The sequence below is a fragment of the Haliotis rubra genome, unplaced genomic scaffold (assembly GCF_003918875.1).
Source record: "Haliotis rubra isolate DU_JTF1 unplaced genomic scaffold, ASM391887v1 Scf575, whole genome shotgun sequence".
Lineage (NCBI taxonomy): Eukaryota > Metazoa > Mollusca > Gastropoda > Lepetellida > Haliotidae > Haliotis > Haliotis rubra.
The window spans coordinates 585,315-607,558 of NW_025767274.1; the positions used below are offsets into that span (position 1 = coordinate 585,315).

At 37.4% G+C, this 22,244-nt stretch overlaps 1 protein-coding gene across 1 annotated transcript in view; it reads right to left on the reverse strand.

The window, feature by feature from the left end:
* LOC124254557 (high-affinity choline transporter 1-like) overlaps positions 1-22,244 on the reverse strand; it is a 94,086-nt gene that overhangs the window by 49,584 nt on the left and 22,258 nt on the right. Inside the window, exon 2 of the mRNA XM_046688381.1 lies at positions 16,301-16,531. Within this exon, the coding sequence (XP_046544337.1) occupies positions 16,301-16,475 (175 nt within the window). The 5' untranslated portion in view covers positions 16,476-16,531. The remainder of the gene's footprint in view (positions 1-16,300; positions 16,532-22,244) is intronic.

Consider the following 22,244-nt stretch of genomic DNA (forward strand, 5'->3'; position numbering starts at 1 on the left):
GATGGGGAACACTGAATATGGAAAACCAAACCTGGGCCTTTGGTGTTAGGAGCAAACACTTTAACCACTAGGCTACCCTACTGCCTCTGTGGTGCAGTGGATACAGCATCTGTCAGCAGAGCGACAATTTGTAGTTTAATCCCCTTGAGTGTCATACCACAAGATGTTATATGGTACCTGTTGTCACCCTGCCTCAGGATGACACATAGATTGGTTGGCTTTGTGTTAGCATATCATGTCTGAGAGGGAAATCCAGTTTAGAACATGGCATGGTATCTCAGTTGGCTAGCAAGATATCGAAAGATATATCTATAATTTTACAGCCTCCTACAGTAAACATCCCGTTTCTTGGTTTGCAGTTGCTTCACTCACCTAACATCACTGGTGGAAACATTACGTTTATGTTTTTCTGACTTGTTAAATGTCTCAATTCTGACCGCAAGTTTTCAGCGACACGGTAACGTTCGCCCATTCAGGTATTCCTTATGTTTCCAAGTATTTCTTAAATATATCTATAATTTTCAGCCATTCAGGTATTCCTTATGTTTCCAAGTATTTTTTATGTTATTTGTTATGAACCTGAATAAAACAAATTTTCCACTTACAGTTCTTAAACTTCATCATTTCCCATACCCATAGATCTTGCACTTGTTAAAAGGCATTCATCATAGGTACATATACACAACAAATTGTTCGAGAATATCTTTGCTTCTTTGATCACAAAAAACAGTAATTTAATCCAGAATGTCAAAATTTCAATTTGACTTGTTAATTTAAACTATGGCAAAAAGATGAAAATATTTATGATCTTTTCAGTGCAGTATACCAGTTGTTTCCAAACATATTGTGATACATATTCATTCATATTTCATGCCATGGTATACCAAAGTACAGGTTATGCCACACATCTGTAGTACAAGGTATAAAGCTTCCAGTCTACACTGAACACATTAGTCCCTGCTCCCAACAGCTAGCAGCAATACACACAATGTCTAAAACAAGCATATTTCAGCCCAACGACCTTGTATTCCATCGCAGATATGTAGCCCAAAACCATAGAGTGTAAAGCTTCCTGGAGAGCTGCAGTTCAGTCTGGGCTAAGTCAACACTCTGCTGGCACTCCATTAATTTCCCATACTTTTATTGCTCGTAAATTGTAAAGTTTGACGAAGCACTCACACAAAACAAAGCACCCAGCAGAGCAGGATAAGATCTGTATTGGTGCCATGTCGTCTTCCAAGAGACCATCGGGATCTGATATGGCCTGCCAACATGATGGCAGCCATAAACGCTGTACCACTTGCCTCAGACATGCCATCATCTAATTTACAACAATAATCAAATTTGACAAACTAACTCTTGACTTTTAGTCAGTCTGATCAAGTGAGGGAGACTTGCGGCAGATTGGGCAAATGGTAGCCAAACAAGCTATTAGAAGGACATCATGGAGGTTTGTAAGAGTCCACGTGGTCACATTGGCTGTGGACCTGTGGGCGCAGCACTCAAACAGGCCACACTCAGATAACACAAAAAGAAGGCTGTTATTCATGTTTCTGAAATAGAATTATTTCTATCCTGATTCAATTACTATGCTATTTAAGGGATTAGATGATGTTCAATAGAGAGAGCTGGATGAAGTTGACAGCACTGGCAAGATTGAATTCAATTTTAAATTAAATTACCTTTTCGAACCTTTGAGATTTCTGATAGACAGGCTGAATAGACCTTTCTCATAACGGAGAGGAATCTAATAGGTTCTGATAGTTAGTATCCTAAATGGCTGGATTATTTTCTGGTTTCTTTTTTATAAAAAAGGATGTTCCAGGACAAAATTGTTTTTATGACAATAATCATTTCAAAAGAACCATTCCACAACAGACAACTTTGATGTGGTCAGTTAAAACATGAAACTATGAACTAATACAAATTTGTTTCAGTTTGGAACACACAGTAGTCACATGTTCTTCCAGTCTGGATGAACAAGGCAACATTTGGAAGTCAATGTAGCGTTGAGTGTAATTTCTTAGCAACAAATAAATGCTTTTTCAATAATATTGTATAAAAATATCCAAAGAATGATATCTCCCTGATGCTTTTTTAAGTAGGAGTCTGTCCAGCAAGATATGAATTCTCTATGTAAACATCCATTGACAATATGCAAAGTATTCTTGCAGGGTTCCTAAGTTCAACATTGGTCTGCTGATAATTCTGATGTCTCATTTGCTTGTTGGAAGCAGGAGTTATTTGCATTAGACTGAAGAAAAGACTATCATGTCTCAACGCCAGCCCCATACAAACACTGTATGAAAGATCAACAGTCTATGAAATTATAGGATAACACTTGAAATGAGTGTATTGATTGTTGAACATAGACACTGTTCGGTCACCTTGACCTGCGAGTGGAAAACTCTCCAGCCATTTGGGCCTCCTTTAGTACAGGATATGAAGACGTAAAGAGGTGAGGGTTCAGTGTGGGTACGACAGCAACACAATTACACAGCAAAACAGTTAGCTATTTTCAGAAGACCATGCCAAATGATGATGATCTGAATGTTAGGAGTCTTTGATGCAGTTCTGAGTAAATAGGGCAGGCAAGGCGTGATGGCTTAATGCAGGGCTTATGCATGACCGGGGCAGACTGTGCTATTAACCAGCTGAGTGGAATATTTGGCTTGATACAAGTTATGGTATTCAAAGCTGGCTACACTTACTTGCTAGTTATATTCACTGATGTCCATCACCGTTGGCTAGTCATGTATTACTGTGGCTATACTGACTGGCTAGTCATATACTACTGTGGCTATACTGACTGGCTAGTCATGTTCTATTATGGCTATACTGACTGGCTAGTCATGTACTATTGTGGCTATACTGACTGGCTAGTCATGTATCATGGCTATACTGACTGGCTAGTCATGTTCTATTGTGGCTATACTGACTGGCTAGTCATGTACTATTGTGGATATACTGACTGGCTAGTCATGTACTACTGTGGATATACTGACTGGCTAGTCATGTTCTATTATGGCTATACTGACTGGCTAGTCATGTTCTATTATGGCTATACTGACTGGCTAGTGAAAGTTATACTGACTCAGTAATCCTTCTTACTGATCAACTGATGCAATGCATCAAAGGGGCTGGTGCAGATTCCTTTACACAAAATCAAACTGACAAAACCTTGCAACCTTTTTAATGGTGTTGAGTATATCTCCCCTCCAGCACCCATGTGTTTTCAGCATAATGACTACATCCAGTCACTTCCATCCCAGCTTTATTTCATACAAATACAATGACATATACATTTCATTTGTTTAAAATCCTGACATTTAAACACCACGGGCTACCATATCAAAGGCTTCCTATGACATTGTCCCTGTTTGATGTGAGTACTGCTATTACCAGGAATCGCTTGTGTCTATATGAGAGTGCTTTCGAGCTAAAATTACATAAGATATTGTGCTCATGTCTTCAAAAGCTCCAACCTGTAAGTTCATTAAGGCAAGCCTTTATAATGATGGAATATTTACTTTACTTGAACTTTGCATGAAAGGCTGGCCTTTGATAACATATAATGAGATCTGTAATTAGGGTCTTGAGTTTAAGGTACGAGCACTCTTCAGGCAGTATTGGAGTTGGAACTGCTTAGTCAGGTGTACTGAAGGAAACAGGAACAGCTACCACACTATGGACTACATACACACGCGTCAAACTTTTATCATAAAACTGACAAAAAGGGGAACTAATGGAATTATAGGTGAAGGAGTGAGTGAGTATTGTTTTATGCCACTTTTGGCAATATTCCACCAAAATCACAGAGGGAGACACCAGAAATGTGCTTCACACATTGTACCCATATGGGGAATCAAACCCGTGTCTTTGGCATGACGCTTTAACCACAAGGCTATCCCACCACCCATACGGTCAAGAAGAAATGGCATCAATGTCTGTAAAATGAATTTAGGATGAGTAGATCAGTATGTGGTGTGTTGAACATGTGTGCACACACATTTTGTCTTCGGTATGCATGTGCCTCACATACTGTTCATGCATCATGTGAAACTTCATTGTGATTGGAGACCAGATGCAATACAACAGTATAGTAAATGCACAGATCATAACAAACTAGCTAAATTAAAATAATCAACTCCTTAATAGGTTGTCTGTATCAATGCTCCAGATACTTTTTAACCCCCCGAGGCATGTACTCTTGGAACTGGCTGAAGAGGAGTACAGGGCAGAATTTTGTCTTTGTTGGAGTGTGATGTGTTGCAAGGGGGAATTACTTCAACCACTGCAAAGTTTACGATGATTACAGAACGGATGACTGTAAAATGTGCGGGCAAGTACTGTCCATATCTGAAATAGAGGAGTACAGGCCTTTCTACTCTGTACATATGGTATTCATTTTAAATTTAAATGTATGTTCATATTGTTGAGCCATACATACAGCGATATGACCCTTATCTGGAACCCTGCTGTTGTATATAGTAGGGCTGGATATTGCCCTCATTCTCATATCGCGACATATTGCAATAATTTAAGAGATATTGCAATACATATTGTGATATATTGACTGGAATGTTTCTGACATCATAAATTCATAATAGCTCTCTGTTTGCGACATCATCTTCTTAATTGCTGTTACGCCATACTTTCAGGTGACCTGTCCTCATTGTGCATGGCTTTATGTCAATGGTTTACAGATAAATAAAGTAATATAGAGCCTTAGTGTAGCATGTTTAACTGAAGTACTGTATTGCAACAAAGTTTTGTGAACATAATGATAAAGGTAATAGTATAACATGATTTTCATGGTCAGTGTGCACTTCCATGCAGTATGTAATTATTATTACTGTATGTCAGTGATTCATTCAGATTCAACTCCAACATAAACGTGTTAAGATGTACTATTGCAAAATGAAACAAAAACATGATTTAGGTGAACTACTTAAGCTTAAAATCTCATGTGACCTCCAGTAACAAAGATCCTTGACTAGAATGTCATTATACAGTCCTACAAAGTGTATAAGACTTTGGCCTGATGACATATGTCCCATTATGAAACAAACAAAAATAACAAAGTAATGTGAAATGGTCTCTCAGAGCCAGAGGCTCTACTAATAGGTCCAAATAAAAGATTTGTCAAACCTTAGAAGGGCATTTAGAAGTGGAATGCATAAGAAAATCAAGATTTATGGATGTCAACTTCTTTATTATGAATAACACAACGTTTCGAGTGTATGCTTGATCCTTTACAACAAGAAGTTGCCATTTTTAACTCATGCTTCTCACAAAATACTGGTGCATTTGAGGTCACTTAAAGGGCAAGTGTACACGAAAATTAACCTTTTGTCTTGCACTTTTTCCTCATAAAAGTGTTTATCAAGTAGTTTTATATCCAAACCTGTACATATTTCAGAAGTAACTAATTTATTTTTTTGCGTTATATCAATTCATATTTTCAACATTTACCGAGAGTTCTATGTCCACAATAAACACACCATGGCTTACCTTGGAAATGACGTCATTGGTGCCCGAACGATAAACAAATGGCGTCGTTAGACCTTATTAGACCCATTTCACGTGGGTGCAGGTATAGGTGTGGTTCTTGTGTCTCGATCGCGCAGGCTACTGTTTTAATTCACCTGTTGCCTAGCCGTCAGCTGGCTATGTGGTCAGTTGTACACTGTAATGACGTTGCTGTTTTGAAAGCGTATACATTGTACTAAATGTGTTACCACGTAAACAAATTGTATAACATTCAACCTGAGTCGGTCGCCTTTTCAACAGTATCATTTTTCACAAACATTAAAATGTGCACTACATCTAGCTTGCCATCTGTGAATGTCCCGGCATTCTCGTTTGTTACTAAAATCCTACTTAGTCGGTACAATATGGCCCTCCTCTTCCACCTTCACTTTGATATCGATACCATATCCAAATACATCACGAAGATAAATGCGATTTGCAGTTTTGAACTCTGTTTGAAATTCGTTTTTCTATGATAGATCTATCATCCGCTCATTGTAGATCAAATATACTGAAAATTACATGCATCGTAAATCTCGCCAGTTTTGACACATTACTAAATCACCATTAACTGCCTTTTTTGCGTAATTTATTGTATGTCTTAATTCAAATGTCAAATTTTACTGGGAGAATTGAATTTAAAAGAAAAAGACGTATCATTGTGATCAGCGGTAGTTTTGTTGTATGATCAAATCACCAATGCTCGTTCTGAAACATTGTCAATGAACCGAGAATCGCTGAGAATGTTTTGGAAAATACATAAAACCCAAAGCAATATTACAGAGTGTTTATAAAATCACGTCACATGTATGTTGGTTATGTTTCACCCATAAAATCCCTAAAATTGTATAGTTCAACACCATCTTCCTGACACGAATCCCTGAATTCCTCATATAGTTCAAAATAAACTGGCAAGTGGACTTTGTCACCAATTGAAGTGTTTCAGTGAAATCGAACGAGCGATATATCTGATACCGCGCTGGGAAGGACCACATGTTTGAAATGTAAACAAAGCCAATAAGATTTTACACTGTGTATCCGTTCGCCTACTTGTTGCATAGACCAGGGGCCCGTTTCACAAAGCCCTCTTATCGGTACGACCTCCTAAATTTAGGAGGCTTTTGTGAAACGCGGGCCTGCTCATTAGTTTTAGAACATGTATGGGAAAGGTATCTTAGCAAGCGATAGTTAAATAAAATAGGTGTATTCTTGTGATTTTCTAGATTCATCACAACATATTACAGTTTCTGAAAGCGTGGCGCCATGATTGGACGCCAACTCAAGTACAACGATGATGGTACCTCTCTTAATTTCTGACTATTTACCTTGGTCACAATGAAAACAAAAGAAAATAACAACCAGCAGACTGACAGAATTTTTGGACTACTTACATGTCACATTTATGCATATACGTTGCTTGAAACAACGAAAATGTCTTCGAAAACTCCGGTACTTTCGTGTCAGTGAACACGCCATTTTGAAAAAGTCGCTTCCGATAGTGATGTCATAACGGACGTCAACATTGTTATACACATTTGTTATTTTCACTGAGATGAGGTTATGAATGAAAATACACCGCGATCAATCTGTCCTGCTGCTTACATTTTCTGTTCTTATGCTTCTTTCGAATTTTCACAAACTTTTCTCACGTGATTAATTTCATTATCTTTTGATTTGGGACTAGACAGGAGACCAGTTTAAAATCAAGTGGCACCAATTACGTCATAATCAAAGGCGGTAACTCTGGCCTGTTTTAGCTCTGCAAACAAAGGCCTCATATTGGCGTAACATATCAGCACTTATTTTGAAGGTTATACTTACATTGTAAGAAAAATGAGTGTATATTTTCAAACATTGGTATTAACTAATTAAAACAGTTCACTTTGATTCACATAAGAATAAATGTGATTTATTAGGTGTACACTTCCCCTTTAATTCCTCCAAAGCGTCACATATTAAATCATTCAAACCCACAAAACTTAAAGCATTTGGTAGAATATCTGGCACTTTTGGAGCAACTTATAAAGACACTTCCACTTGGAAAATGTTACATGAAACCAACTGAAATAAAAGTATATTTGGCACTTTTATAGCACATTTTGTTGCCGTGAAGGGCAAGGGCAGAATTCAAAGGGAGCTAACTCTGGATGACCCAATATATTGCAGAATCTGAACCATATCGCGATAATCGTATCACAAGATACTGTACCGGTATATAGGTAATATTGCACAGCCTTAGTATATAGCAATATCCACACAAATTACAATGCTTCAATCCCTATAGAGTTTGCATCATAACGATCAGAACCCAACATATTTCCAGCAGCACCAAACACAGTAAATCACACAGCCCACGACTCATGGTCACACACTGGGTGATATACTGGGCTGGCTCGATTCAAAATATGCTACAATCTCATCATTAGGATGCAAACTATATGGTAATTTTGTCTTTGTTTGCAATTTGTGTGGCTCTTTCTATTTAAAGTGTTTTAAACTGTGTACACAATGCATAATTTAGTAGTTTTCTGCAAGTTTTCTTTGCTAGGCCTGCCAGTCAAGGATTTTACACAGATGAATATTTCATATATGAAGGGCGATCTGAACTCTGGCAGTCACAGCAGTTTGAAAAAAAGTTTCTAACTCCACTTTGTTTGCCAACTCCAATTTCATGATTTAAACTCATAGAATATGTGTTCATAACAGTAGGTGATGTTGTCAACCAAGGAACTATGAACCAAGGAACTATGCTTTTAGCAACAATCCAGAAATGGGGACAAGCATGTGGGGATTCCTCAGTACTTTAACCATTGCTACCCCTCCATCAACTCAAGGAACTATGAACCAATAGGAAAGCAGTCCTCAGTACAAGGTGTGACCTCCATCTCCTTGTCAGTAAACTCCTGCTGTTCTCTAACACCTGATGGGCTGGTACTTCAGCAGTGTTTCTATGAGTCAACAGGTCTGAATGCCACAGCGTTCTGAACACAATTCCTGAAGGTCAACACATAAAAGTACCAACATTCTAACTGACGACACACTTTTTCTCACAGGTGTACATCACTTCATATGAACCCAAATGTTGACAGCTCGGTGAAGCTGATGTAAAACCCCTTTTTATTACACAACCAATCATGATAAATATGGCTGACTGAACACAGAGTATGCTAAGGTTCGTATAGACAAGGTCACTACTTAAAATGTTTAGACCCAGACTGGACATGAGCATTTCCACTTGTTATTTGCTAGGGACTAGTTGGCAAAGATCCAACGATAATGGATTTATATCCTTGGTTCATGCTGAATATATCTTTGGTTTCTTATCGCTGTGTTTGATATCAGTGTTAGTTGTAAACATCTAATATCTGCTCAAGTTTGGATTTGGATAAAGGCCCTTTCATAATTATGAAATGAGCACACCTTCTTGCAATTGATACAGAAGTTATCAGACATGCTTATATAAATAAGAACATGGCTTTGTTCTCTACAATATTTACATTAATAAACATTGTAATATCACGAAATTTAGAATGATATGTCAAAAGAGCAGACTTCAGTGGCTTTCAGGAAGCATGTTTGTAATATTTGAATATCAGCAGGTACTTGACCCAAGCTAATGTTCCGCAGAGATGTTGACTAACATGTAAAAGAATCATTGTGAGACTGGCTCATAGTTATGGTTGAGTCAGCCATTTCACCCTATTGTTGTAAAAGTGACCATAGAGCAAGAAGTTGTTTACAAACTGAAAGCATCAGAAACAAGAAAAGTTAGATGTAAGTCACCTGAACCCATAATTTTTACATTCAAAAATTGTAAACTTATGCTTAACTTGATAACTTGATATTAATAGTCTTAGGCATTTATCCCAACGTGTCCTTTGACCGTCACAAAAACTGTTTAGTAAAAAAGATGGTAAGGCCAGACCAATTTTATTTCTTGTTTTATGGATCCGCCGGTCGTATTTTGTCAAGAATAAGAATTTTCCTCGCTCAAAAAATATAATTTTAATATTTTTATTGGCCAAAAATGTAAATGTGCAAGAAATCTTTTTTAGTTTTTTTCCCCATATACACTTCATAAATTGCCAAAAGTAAAATACTTTTAGTATTTAAAAGGAATATTACTTTGACTGGTGATTTTTATTTTTTTATTTTTTCCCTCCTGCCTTTAGGTTTCTGAGGAAAAAAATCTGTAAAACAAGAAATAAAATTGGTCTGGCCTAATCCTACAATTGTCTGTAGGTCAACATAAATTACATGTCCCTATCCAAGATTTCACAAGATTGTGTGCAAGGATCTGTCACCTTCAAGCCTACAGTCCTGTGTCTGGATCATGTCAGAATATAGTTCCTATTCTAATGTATTCATAGAGAGTCAATGTGTCACAACCAGGAGTGCTTGGGTGGTCCTGTGGTTAATGCAGCGTACAGGAATGGGCAACGTCTAGGATTGATTCCCTACAAAGTTACAATATACAGTGATAACCACAAGATAATTAATTATGCAAATGAACAAGTACTGAGAACAAGAACAAAAAAATTCGCTTCACTTTGGGATGAAATAAATAAATTGCCAATATTTGGAAACAATCCAATATTAAACATATAAGCAAAAAAGCAATCATGGATAGTGAGTGAGTGAGTGAGTAGGGTTTTACACTGCTTTTAGCAATATTTCAGCAATATCACGGCGGGGAACACCAGAAATGGACTTTGTGCCCATGTGGGGGATTGAACCCAGGCCTTCGGCGTGACGAGCGAACGCTGTAACCACCGCCCCCAATCGTGGATAGACTAAGAACAATATCAGATACACAGTATCACATAAACCTACATGTACATTGACTTCTATTCCACTGCAGTAAGTGTTTGGTTCCATATTGTTCATAGTATCTTGCCTACCTTTTTATCCTACGGCATATCCATAGCACAGAACACATTTTTATTGAGAGGACAAGGTGGCCATATTGAAATGTAATGAAAATTTGAGCAACAATCTAGGATTGAATGTAATAGATTTTTGGTGTTTTTCATAATGATTTCCATATTGTGCTGTTATAGACATCCTGCATCTTACGATTCCCCACATGGGCACAATGTGTTAAGCCCATTTCTGGTGTCCCCCTGTGATATTGCTGGAATATTGCTAAAAGCAGCGTAAAACTAAACTCAGTCAGTCAGTTCTGCATCTTAAGTTTTAGCCGACATGCAGCTGTAACTAATAAAGGCACAATTTCTGTCGTATTTACAAAAGTACATTTTGAAGATATAACTCACCACTGATCACAAATATCCAGCACTCTTGTGAGAGCTTATATTTCAAAACGTTTACTATTTCTTCTCTTGAGAAGATATACTACTGTTTGAAAACCTGAAAGATTATCACATTTGAATACATTTTGGTCATGCAAGATAGAAAATGTTTACAAGCTCCGAAAAGACAGATACATACTTTCAAACAGATAAGCAGACACCTTTAAGTGTACTGACAATTCTTTAGCGAGTGATCCTACAACATTTCTTGACAAAAACTGTATTGTCGGTGAAAGGAACATTGCAAAAGCTCTTTTCATTTATTTGCTACATTAGAGCTAAAATCCTAATTAATTTTCAACAAATCATTTCTGGGCTCACTATTTCAGCAAAAGTGGAAGACATCACATTCTCAATGCTAAAAGCACAGCCATCTTCCTGTCTATGGGCTGAGTTCCACCAGACATAATGTAATACGGCCATCAACCAACTTCCTTTAATAGAGAAGCTCTTTAGGTTCTTGTCAGGGGAATGTATGACAAGCACTGTTACATACACAAGACTACAGTAGTGGTCTATTAAGTACAAAGCATTGCATCAAAGCTATCATGGATGAAGCAAAACAAGGTATGACAGAAACTCAATACAGTTTTCTGGCTGACTTCACTCCCAGACAAGGCAGGAACAAACACCCAGAATTAGACTTTATTTATCATCCAAGCGTTGCCCCTTCTACACTGATTGCTCTCAAATCTGGAAATTCATTTTGGGGCCTAACAAGTTTCACAAATGCCTGCTAGGGAAAATTACCACAATTAATCTCCCAAGTGGACAATTCCACTAAAAGTCGGAGTTTGTGTGGCATTTGTCTGGTGAAGCAGTATAGACTTATGCCCAGGGAACAAATAAGGAGTGTGTTTCACTAGTTAGCGGAGGTGACAGTTGCCACAAGTTCCGGATGAGGTCAGGATGATGTATTGATACAAATCCTGAAATCAGATTAAGATGTTTAGGGGTGTTTGAGAGACCATCACTTGTTACCCCTCACACTCGATCAAGCAGTTTGGGGAACTCATGAATGTCTGTTTTAATTACTACAATGCTGACAACCCTCCAGAAGGTAAGAGAGCTCCTCCACCAGCCAGAAATCAATTTCTAACCCCTTGCCAGCTCCCAGCCATAAACAGACTTTTTCAGTTCAGTGTGCAGTGATGAGAACCAGCTCAAGCTGAGGACCCAAACTCTTGATTCTGACACAAAAATCTATTCCAGTGAATGCAATTCTTGTTGTTAATAGAAGTATGTCCTTGTTAAAACGACACATTCAATATGGCTAAGAAAGAAAAAAAATGGATTTCTGTCAATCACTTGGGTACGAGGCAGTTCAATGTTTACTGACAGGCAGATACATGTAGAAGCTATTTATTTGTTTAGATCTGTTAAACACGTATCAATGATATAACAAGAGTGAGTCTGGTTCTCAACTTCAACATTTGATTTCAAGAACACTAAAGTAACCATAGTTGGTGTATTTAGCACCCTGCCTCAATAAGTGTCCCCTGGACAAATTCTAGATCATTATATACATCTCCTACATGACAGTCCGTATTATCGCGTTGATATAACAGAAAACAGCAGTACATACCTGCCAAAATATTAACAAAATCATTTGATATTTCATCGATATTTGAACTACGTTTGTTCACTACCAATAAATCTGTGAAAACATATTTTTCTTGTGTATGGTTTTATCAAGAGGCCTTCATTGTAAATTGTCAACATGCCTGGGGTGCATATTACAACAAATACAGTATATCATGATGTGTTAGTGTAGGAGAATACCCATACAGACGCAGGTGGTCTGATGAAAGTCACATGTCTTATCAGCACCACTGGGAGGGCTAATGTTAAGGGGTTACTTATTAGTAATCATCAGTAAAGGTTACACTGAAAGGTCATGGTGAATTGAAATACTGTTCAAAGCAGTACTGTTCAGAACTCATCGTTGCAAATTCCCGCCTGCCCGACAGTCCGAGACGGTCTGTTTTGTGGCCGCATGTCAGTTTTAAAAAGTAGCACACCTCAGACTGTTATTGTGTAATGTATTCAATACAAACAATTCTAATATACGATGTAAACTCTAACTTACTGTAAGACCAAAGGTACTTTATTCTCCTCAATGTTTCTGACATAATAATTGTGTTTCTGTCCTCATTTGATATTGGCCAAGTGATCGAAATTATCCAATCAAAGCCTGTATTAGACTTGAACTCATATTTATGTATAATAATCTGAACAGTTCCTTCCCCACATTTACCTTTCTGTTACTTTTGTTAGTCCAGAAAATTCTGGATTCGCAGCATTTTATCTGGTCTGGTAACTTTGGAGAGTTGCCGGACCAGTTGACTGGCTGTAATTTTGGGGAATTTTCAACACTGGTTAAAAAAAAGTCACATCTTGGCCATACAAATTCATTCAATAATTATTTAATAGTTTCCTAATGGGTTTTAAGAACTGTGGTTGAAAATCAATAAAAGATGACCAATCTAGACTCAATTGTTTACAGGCCACCATCACATAGCTAGAACAGTCATGTATTGATATTCAGAATCTCAAGATAAACTACACTTATAATGTACACATATTGAATAGATGTACAATGAACTGATTCTATTGTCCCAACAACTGTATATATATAGAACTGAAATGCTTATAACAAACTACAGTTATAACAAACTAAACTCAGTGGTCCCTTTGAGTTTGTTACAGCCATAGTTTGTTGTAACTGATTCTATTGTCCCAACAACTGTATATATTTATATATCATTGAAATGCTTATAACAAACTACAGTTATAACAAACTAAACTCAGTGGTCCCTTTGAGTTCGTTACAGCCATAGTTTATTGTAACTGATGCTATTGTCCCAACAACTGTATATATATAGAACTGAAATGCTTATAACAAACTACGATTATAACAAACTGAACTCTGTGGTCCCTTTGAGTTCGTTACAGCCATAGTTTGTGGTATACAAAATAATACAGACATTGAATAACAGTGTTTATAGTACATCATCCTTGTCCTTGCGACCAGACAGGTGAAGGTCATCCTATCCTGTAGGCGGTACTCAAGAGTCTGGTGTCTGTGAGACCCACATAATGTCAGACTAAACCCTCATTGACAGACTATTTGTTCTTGGTGATGTATGTATTTATAAGAACACCAGTCACGTGGATAGTGGCTTTTCAGCAACTGGGTTTCTTGGTCAAATCTAGATTATTTACAGCATGCAGAGATATAGCAAGAATATTAATGCCTTGGCATAAACAGATTTCTGTAATCATGCAAAATCTCAGCTAAAAAAAGTTCAGACTATATCATGAACATGTGTTTACGAATCACCCTGATCACAGGCACAGACAACATTCACTCACTCATCTACTGAACCTTACAATGGTCCTCATTCTGTCAGTTTCAGATTCATGAGTGAGTGAGTGAACACGGTTTACGCCACTTTTAGCAATAATCCAGTAACATTATGACATGATGGGCTTCACACATGGTACCCATGTGGAGATTTGAACACAGGCCTTCAGCATGATGAGCGAACGCTTTAACCACTAGGCTATCCCATCGCCCCCTTCAGATTCATGAAAGTATTAAGTGTATGTTTAAGTAATGTACACTGTAAAATTGTTGAATAAAGGTAAAAATCAACAGACATACAAAAATACACCCCATATATAAATCACAAGTTCATAGTACACAAAACGAATTTTCATTTCTAAACAGTTTGTAGGCCAATGGTCACCTTTGAAAGCAACAGAGCAAAACCTCTTGAACCCCTGTTGGTGTAGTCATTGATGGGCACTTTCAGCTTCATGAAACTGTAGATAAGGGCTAAGATAGTATGTATTATATATCCATTTTGGTGTAGTGTTACGGTTAATAAATTTGCCGTGACAAAAGGTTTAAGAATCCCCTTTGAACCAGCAAAATAGAACACAGACAAGTCTAAAATATTCAATAATATATTCAACAAACAATGAGCAAGCTACAATGAATGACAATACAGATATCTAGTTCAATCCAATTGAGTCACAATTCTAATATATTAGGTCACAAAAATCAAATATTAACTCACCAGAGTCTTGAATTTACAGTGAGAGCAGATATACTGATTGAAGGTTGTTTACAATGACAGCAGTTGAATAGGCAAGCATGGTCAGTATTGAAATGTTGATTAACTCGACGATGGCAGACAGACGTGTATAAATCCAGTGATGTGATAAGTCCCGCACACAACTCAACAATCAGCCTTTATATAGCTCTTACACAGTTCTTGAGCATTCTAGCAAAGCTAGGCTCCATCATTATTCTCTCAGAACGCCATGGAACCACGTGGAAAACACATGACGTGACAAGACCCAGAAGTCAAAACAATATAAAGCCAGCCAAGGGAGGCAACTCTGAAGCGCTATCAAAAAGGCGTGCCGTTACAAATACTATTCCCATTCATCATGTATGATGCGAGCCAAAACCCACACTCAAAACTTTCAACATTGTGACCAATAATAACTATCACTTAATCAATGTGATATTACAAATTACAAAAAAACCCACACTTTCATAACAATAGTGAGGTGAAATGGTATAATGACACATTCAAGATTACTGCACTTCTACATACAATAAGCATGGGGTGCATGAATACAGCTGCATGTATTAGCCTGAGACTTACCCAGTGCTTGCCCAATTAGAGTGAGTGAGTAAGGTTGTATGCCACTTTTAAATATATTCCAGCAATATCACAGTAGAGTGCAACAGAAATTGGCTTCACTCATTGTACACACGTGGGGAACTCAATCCAAATCTGTGGCGTGACAAGTGAACGCTTTAACCACTAGGCTACCCAACTACCCCAGCTACCACCAAAAATGACCACCAGCGACTGTTGAAAATTACTAGTAGCAGCAACTTCTGACTGACTGAGTTTGGTTTTACACCGCTTTTAGCAATATTCCAGCAACATCACGGCAGGGGACACCAGAAATGGGCTTCACACATTGTACCCATGTGGGGATTCGAACCCGGGTCTTCGGGCGTGATGAGCCAACGCTTTAACCATTAGGCTACCCCACCAGCCCAGCAACTTCTGAAAATGGCCAACAAGTAGCCACAGTTGATGGCATGACAAGAGACCCATGGAGAGGGTCTACAGTTTGTTATAGATACTCTGAATACAAAAGTTTCATTTTGAGCCTGATTCAAAAGACCAATGACCATCCAAACAAATCAATCTTCTGAGTAAGAAACATTTTATAGAGATAAGACAAATGGAGACGGGGACATCACTTCCAAAACCAATCAAGGGGCAAACTGGTCCAACAGAATTGCTACATGGAAAAGAATGATCTCGAATGAAAGATGCCAGACAAGCAGGCCATGAAATATCAGACTCACTTAACCTTGGGTCAAAGTCAGCAATAAATAACATCTATTTTGACAATCTTACCTGTCATAGTAAATATTCCGACTAGTACACCTATATTCCGCCCCGCTAACATCACATCCTCGCTGTCGGCTGTGGCACCCGACTGTTTGGACTTGCCGGCGGCCCATAATCCTACCCCAAGGATAAGCGCATAGAAGAGGATAATAGCGATGAGGCCAGGTATGTGGATCGTCATGATGACGATGCCTCACTTTCTCCGTCTATACCCTCACCCAATCAGCATTCAGTAAACTGGAAAATACAAAACATATTTAGTTTTCAGATTTTAACTGTGTTAGGGGTGTAAATATTTCTGTAGTTTGTTGTAGTCACTCTGCAAACAAGAACTACAGCAGTTTTCTGAAAGACAAAATATGATGATGAAGACATGTTAGCTTCAAATAATTTGTAAGGGATGTTATTCCATATTCTTGCATTCTGTACACAGTAGTTGGAGGCTGAAACATAGACAGTAGACAGACAGACATACCCTTGTATACACTACACAAGTACGGTCACCAGTAGACAGATATACCTCCTTGCAGAGTAGACTATATAAGGAAACATTTCCCCTGAAGGTGAGCTATTGGGATTATGTGGCAAAGCACTAAGGCTGTCGTTAGTTTATGATCCATGAACTCTGAGGTTGATCCTTCAAACTCTTAGGGAACATCAGTGAAGTATCCATCTCCTTTGTTGGCAGATGCGTTCAAAGAGGATCAGTTGGTCAGAATCTATGAGAATATGTATATGATTGTTCCTGCTGTTGTCACTGGATCGTCTGGTTCAAACTTCTTTACAGGCAGCAGTGATAGCTAGAATACCGACAACACTCTCTGACTGACACCAGACAGAAGTCATGGTAACAGTTTCCAACTCCCTCCCACAATAAACAGGTCACAAAGACAAGATGGGTTCCTCCGACAGTATTTCAGTCTCACTATCCGTTGATCAACTACCAGTCATCTTTCATACTCACAATCTGATTAATCTTGTTGGCACATTTGTTATCCGTGACAGACACTACAAGAAGATGGTATTCCAATGAATGCCTAAAATAGACTGAAAGACAATAGTCCTCTAAACACTGTCCCTTCTCCTCTTCTGGAAGATGTCTGGCTGCAGGATGACAGGTTCTACAAACAATCGCCATGTACCCCAGGGAAGCGTGTTAGCTTCATCAACAAAGCGTAGGTCTGCTTTCATGTATGGGAACACAGTCCTTGTATCTTTCTAGTCGTGGCATGTATTGTTTATGCAGTTTGAAATCAAAGCTCACAGAATATTGGACTAATTGCTTGTTGACTTGAGTTAACACGTGTACTTTGTCTTCATTATCGCAATTTGACTTCACCATTTCGGACTTCGGATTTAACATGAAGATGTCATGATGCTCTATTGCTCTTAACTAATTTGAATTTCAAACACTGTGGTACCTGAAGCATTAATTTATTTGATTTTACCTGCCAAGTTTTCCATTCTCACCCTTGCGAATATCAAAGAGTATTAAATATCTTGAATAGGGAAACATTATGTTTGTGTGAAAGGAATCTATTATATTGAATAATCAAGACAGGCAGTGATGTTATATAATATAATTTATACCCTAAGAAGGTATATATAACTTTTTGCAATATAAGAAACTGCTTATTAAAAAATATAGACTTGCAACAAAATAATGTCACTCAATCCCTGTACATGGAGCAGATTATCCATTTTCTTACATAAATGTAATTTTATAAACCTTACTCATTCAAATATAAATTAAGTTTAATGCACATGTAAGAAAACCCACAAAAAACAGGCTGTCAGGGAAAGGGAACTGTGCTGAATATTAAATTCTCTCAAATAAGATAGATCTTGTGATGAGTGACAAATCCTGGGCCACATCCTTCTGTACAGAGAGCACCAGTAAATAATATGGCATTAAAACTGCGTGCATTACTCCATCAGTTCCATATGCATGGCAGCGTGATTGAGGAATTTATCTTTCAAATTTGAAATCAATACCTTCTGCATACTCCTGTTCAGGGCCTACTTCATACAGGGGAATATGATTGCCCTGCCCAAACCAATGCAACACGGAATGCTTTTGATGGATGTTGTTATAATGCAAATGTAACGTCTCTTCCATGAAGGCCTCAAATTATGAGGAAATTGCACTTTTCCTGTCTTTGATTATGATGTATTTACTGAATAAATGCCACTCGAAGACAGCGGGTGCATTTCTAAAGAAAGCGTGTTGCCTATTATGAAAATCATTCCATGGAAAATAACAAACTCTGTCAAAACAGTTGTGTGAATCTCATCATGTGCTGAACAATATGCTCAAAACAAAGTTCTGATGTTTAAATCTTAAATATGTGTAAACAAAAGTTGACAATTATAGAATTCAAGCCTAACAGAACTAGATTTATATTGAGACTCAAAAAGTAATTCTTACCCTGTGTGAATATGAAATAGCAATTATTTTCTAGAAGCCCCTCAATCACAAAGGCTGAGAACTTGTTGAATCCCGACAACTCTCTGCAGTTTCTATCGATTCTGCAGCTCTTTGATGACTATACAGGCCATAATATCTATCAGTTGATGCTGCAACATACGATTACTTCATCTCTCCTGTGGCAGTTCCTCTTCTTGGGGGCCTTATTTCGAAATCAATTACTTCTAACAATCAAAAAACCTAGCCAAAATATCATTTGTAAAACTGCAAATATGACAGAATAATCATTCCCATAAAAATGCCAAAGGCATGTTAACTAACCTGGGTCTTCAGCAAACCAGCTGATAAATGAAGGAATTGATGAAACAACAACAAATATGGTTGCAATACTGGCTTTCCGAATTTGACTTGTGAAAGACTTGTCAAGTTTTGTTGCTTGGTATTGAAGACAAGATGTCATCCATTTGTTACTGTTTTTCTCATTTTTCTTTTCTGCATTCATCACATATATTTTGAAGAAAAACACATCAGTATGCTACATTTTGCTGTAGAATGCATATGGTGAGTTATACATATTTCTGGAAATCTACCTGCGTTGCAAATGGTGAGACTGCACAGAATCTAAACCCAGAATTTTAATTGATGGAATCATCAAGGTGGCTATGTATACAACTCAAAACAAGTTAAGGAGCACCCTAAATACAAATACCCATCATAAATGACATAATATGGTGATCTTTCTCTTCTTTCCAGTAGCATAGAATAAGCTAGGGTAAATAGGCAGTCATGGTGAACTTGATTCAGATTATTCACTAACTCAGTTTGTGTGCAGCTCACAGTATATCATATATACCGTATATGACCGACTATAAGTCGGATCTGACTATAAGTCGGGCCCCTTTCTCAACCCTCTAAATTCTTGCCAAAACCATGTAACTCAAATATAAGTCGACCCCTTTCCCCGTATGTATTGGTATTGGGTAGATCAACGTCGTGACTGTTCAACACTGTAATATGACGAACGTAAACACGTGTTTGTTATCTTTTGTAAAAGCATGTTCAAGCATGTTCAATACCTGAAACTTGTTTATTTTGAGAGCAGATTTCTAACTGGCTAATGATAAAATGAAAGGCCAATCAACAGAAGCCTTACATAACCAAGAAAGGTTGTGTTTGTGTGAAATGTTTTTCGACTTTGTTTAAAAAGTGAGCGTATGTGTAAAGACCAACTATCATTGAAAACACATCATATAAACGTTACGAGATTCAAATTTGTTTGATGTGGAAATTATGATGTGTAAATATTTCTGTAAATGTGCTTCAAAACTGTTCAGTTGGGAACACGCATTGTGTGGGATGCATTGAGTGAACGCTACTGTACAACCGAGACTGATCATGTGACACAGATATTTGACTTCGATGTAATTTCTTGATTAATATCATCTCTAGTATTTATTAAATTATTAACAGTATTTTTCAAAACCATCACACAAAACTCCCACAGAATACAAAGAAGTTTACTTTACGTGAAACTTTCTTTCAAGTCGTGTCACGTGGCCCAAATTTATCGATCGATAACAAAGTAAGTAAATAGTTGTGATCAAAATATCTGATTAAATTTAATTTAACGTTAATATTATGAAATATATTTTATTAAAGACAAACAACAAAATTTTATATTTTATGTTTTATTTGTCCCATGATGTCATTTACCTTGGGAAACATCAGTACGTATATGCTTCCTGCTTCAGGTGTAAACATTGCCAGTTGAGTTCGCTGGGCTGGCAGATTCACTCACCTGACCTCTGGAATTTTGGGGTAGATTAATGAACTCAATTATAAGTCGGGTCTGATTTTTTAGGTCCTTTTTCAGGTATCAAATTTCCGACTTATAGTCAGTCATATACGGTAGACAAAGTCTTAGACTGACATAAGTCACTACTTAAAACATCAAAATCAAAACCCTTTCTGTAGTCACAAGAAATATCTGCTAAAAGCAGATTGTATGATTCAGACTGTATCCAAGTTAGTGCTTAAGAATCATTATTAAAAAGTGATGGTACCAGATGTTCACAAAAAAGTAAGGGTATCCTGGCCCAAACACATGCAAAGGAAAGACAGCATTTCTTCTGACAACTGACTGACTGAGTTTGGTTTTACGCCGCTTTTAGCAATATTCCAGCAACATCACGGCGGGGGACACCAGAAATGGGTTTCACACATTGTACCCATGTTTCTTCTGACAAAATACACGAACATCTATAGTACATGTAAGTTTCCTGAAGATATAATATATACAAAACAAACGTACCAGTGGTGCTTGTCACTGAAAGCCATCTGAAAATTTCTGAAGATATACACATACATTAAAGAGAGAAGATTCTCATTTCCTACATAGGTCAAGGTTTTGTAAATAGTGCCTTGTGTGAAACATTTTCTTGATGGGATTTACAAACTGTTCAATACATATAAACCTTATAGTTTGAGACAGGGATGGTGTCTGATTTTGACAGTTAAATTGGTTCCCCAACTTTAGCAAATACTATGGTTCATATTCATGAGGGATCATTATGTTAAAAGGGAAGAAAATGATTTTGCCTGACACATATGTAATAAGCTTTTTACAAAACATCTTTAACAGGTTATTTCATACTATTTTTAGACAAAAAATTATACCATCCTTCAAACTATATCACTGGTATACTAACATTTATATGAAGCAAACATTGTTACATCAATCTTTTATAAATTTACAGTAGAGATTCCAGGGATCCCAGAGTACACTTAATTTTCTCTTGCCTTCCCTATATCAGTTGTATCTCATATCACTGACATACAAATTTAAATTATGCAAAGCGTTTTTGCTGATGGTTATTTTGGTGCTTTCAATTTCATTTCATAGCTATTGATTTCAATTGAATCCAGAGTTCATACAGAATGTTAAATTAAACATTATCTCTGTGTGAAGGAGTTGAAAAAGTTGGGACCTATGTTGAGCCCTCAACTTTGCCAATTACCTTACATTCAAAGACAAGCCTTAACGAGTAGGTTGACTGTAATTATTTCTAGAAATCAATGAATTGCCTCATAAATGCTAAGCACTGACACATGAGATCGCCCACAATACCTCAACACGATGGGAATACCAAGGTGGTAGAAACAGATCCCAGGGGGTTGAAGAAATTCCAGCCACGCATCACCCGTTACACATGCGTATTGGCAGTACAAGACCGATCAGTGGCTTGCATGACGAAAGAGATTCATGGTCATAGGTTTGTAAATACACGCACAACCGTATTAGACCAGAAACCAGTTATTGACTTCATTACTGCGGTATCAAGCCCTAGTCTTAACTGATAACTTAATGAGTCCAAATTTAGACCACATGACAGATAGCTGCTGCAATCAAAAAGGCAGGGAAAAAACAGTTTAGAGTTTTTTGTCAAAGGAGACAGAGATTTGGTTCTTTGGCCAAATCCAATTAAAGAGAGATTTATTATTGAAGATAGTTTATAAAGACCT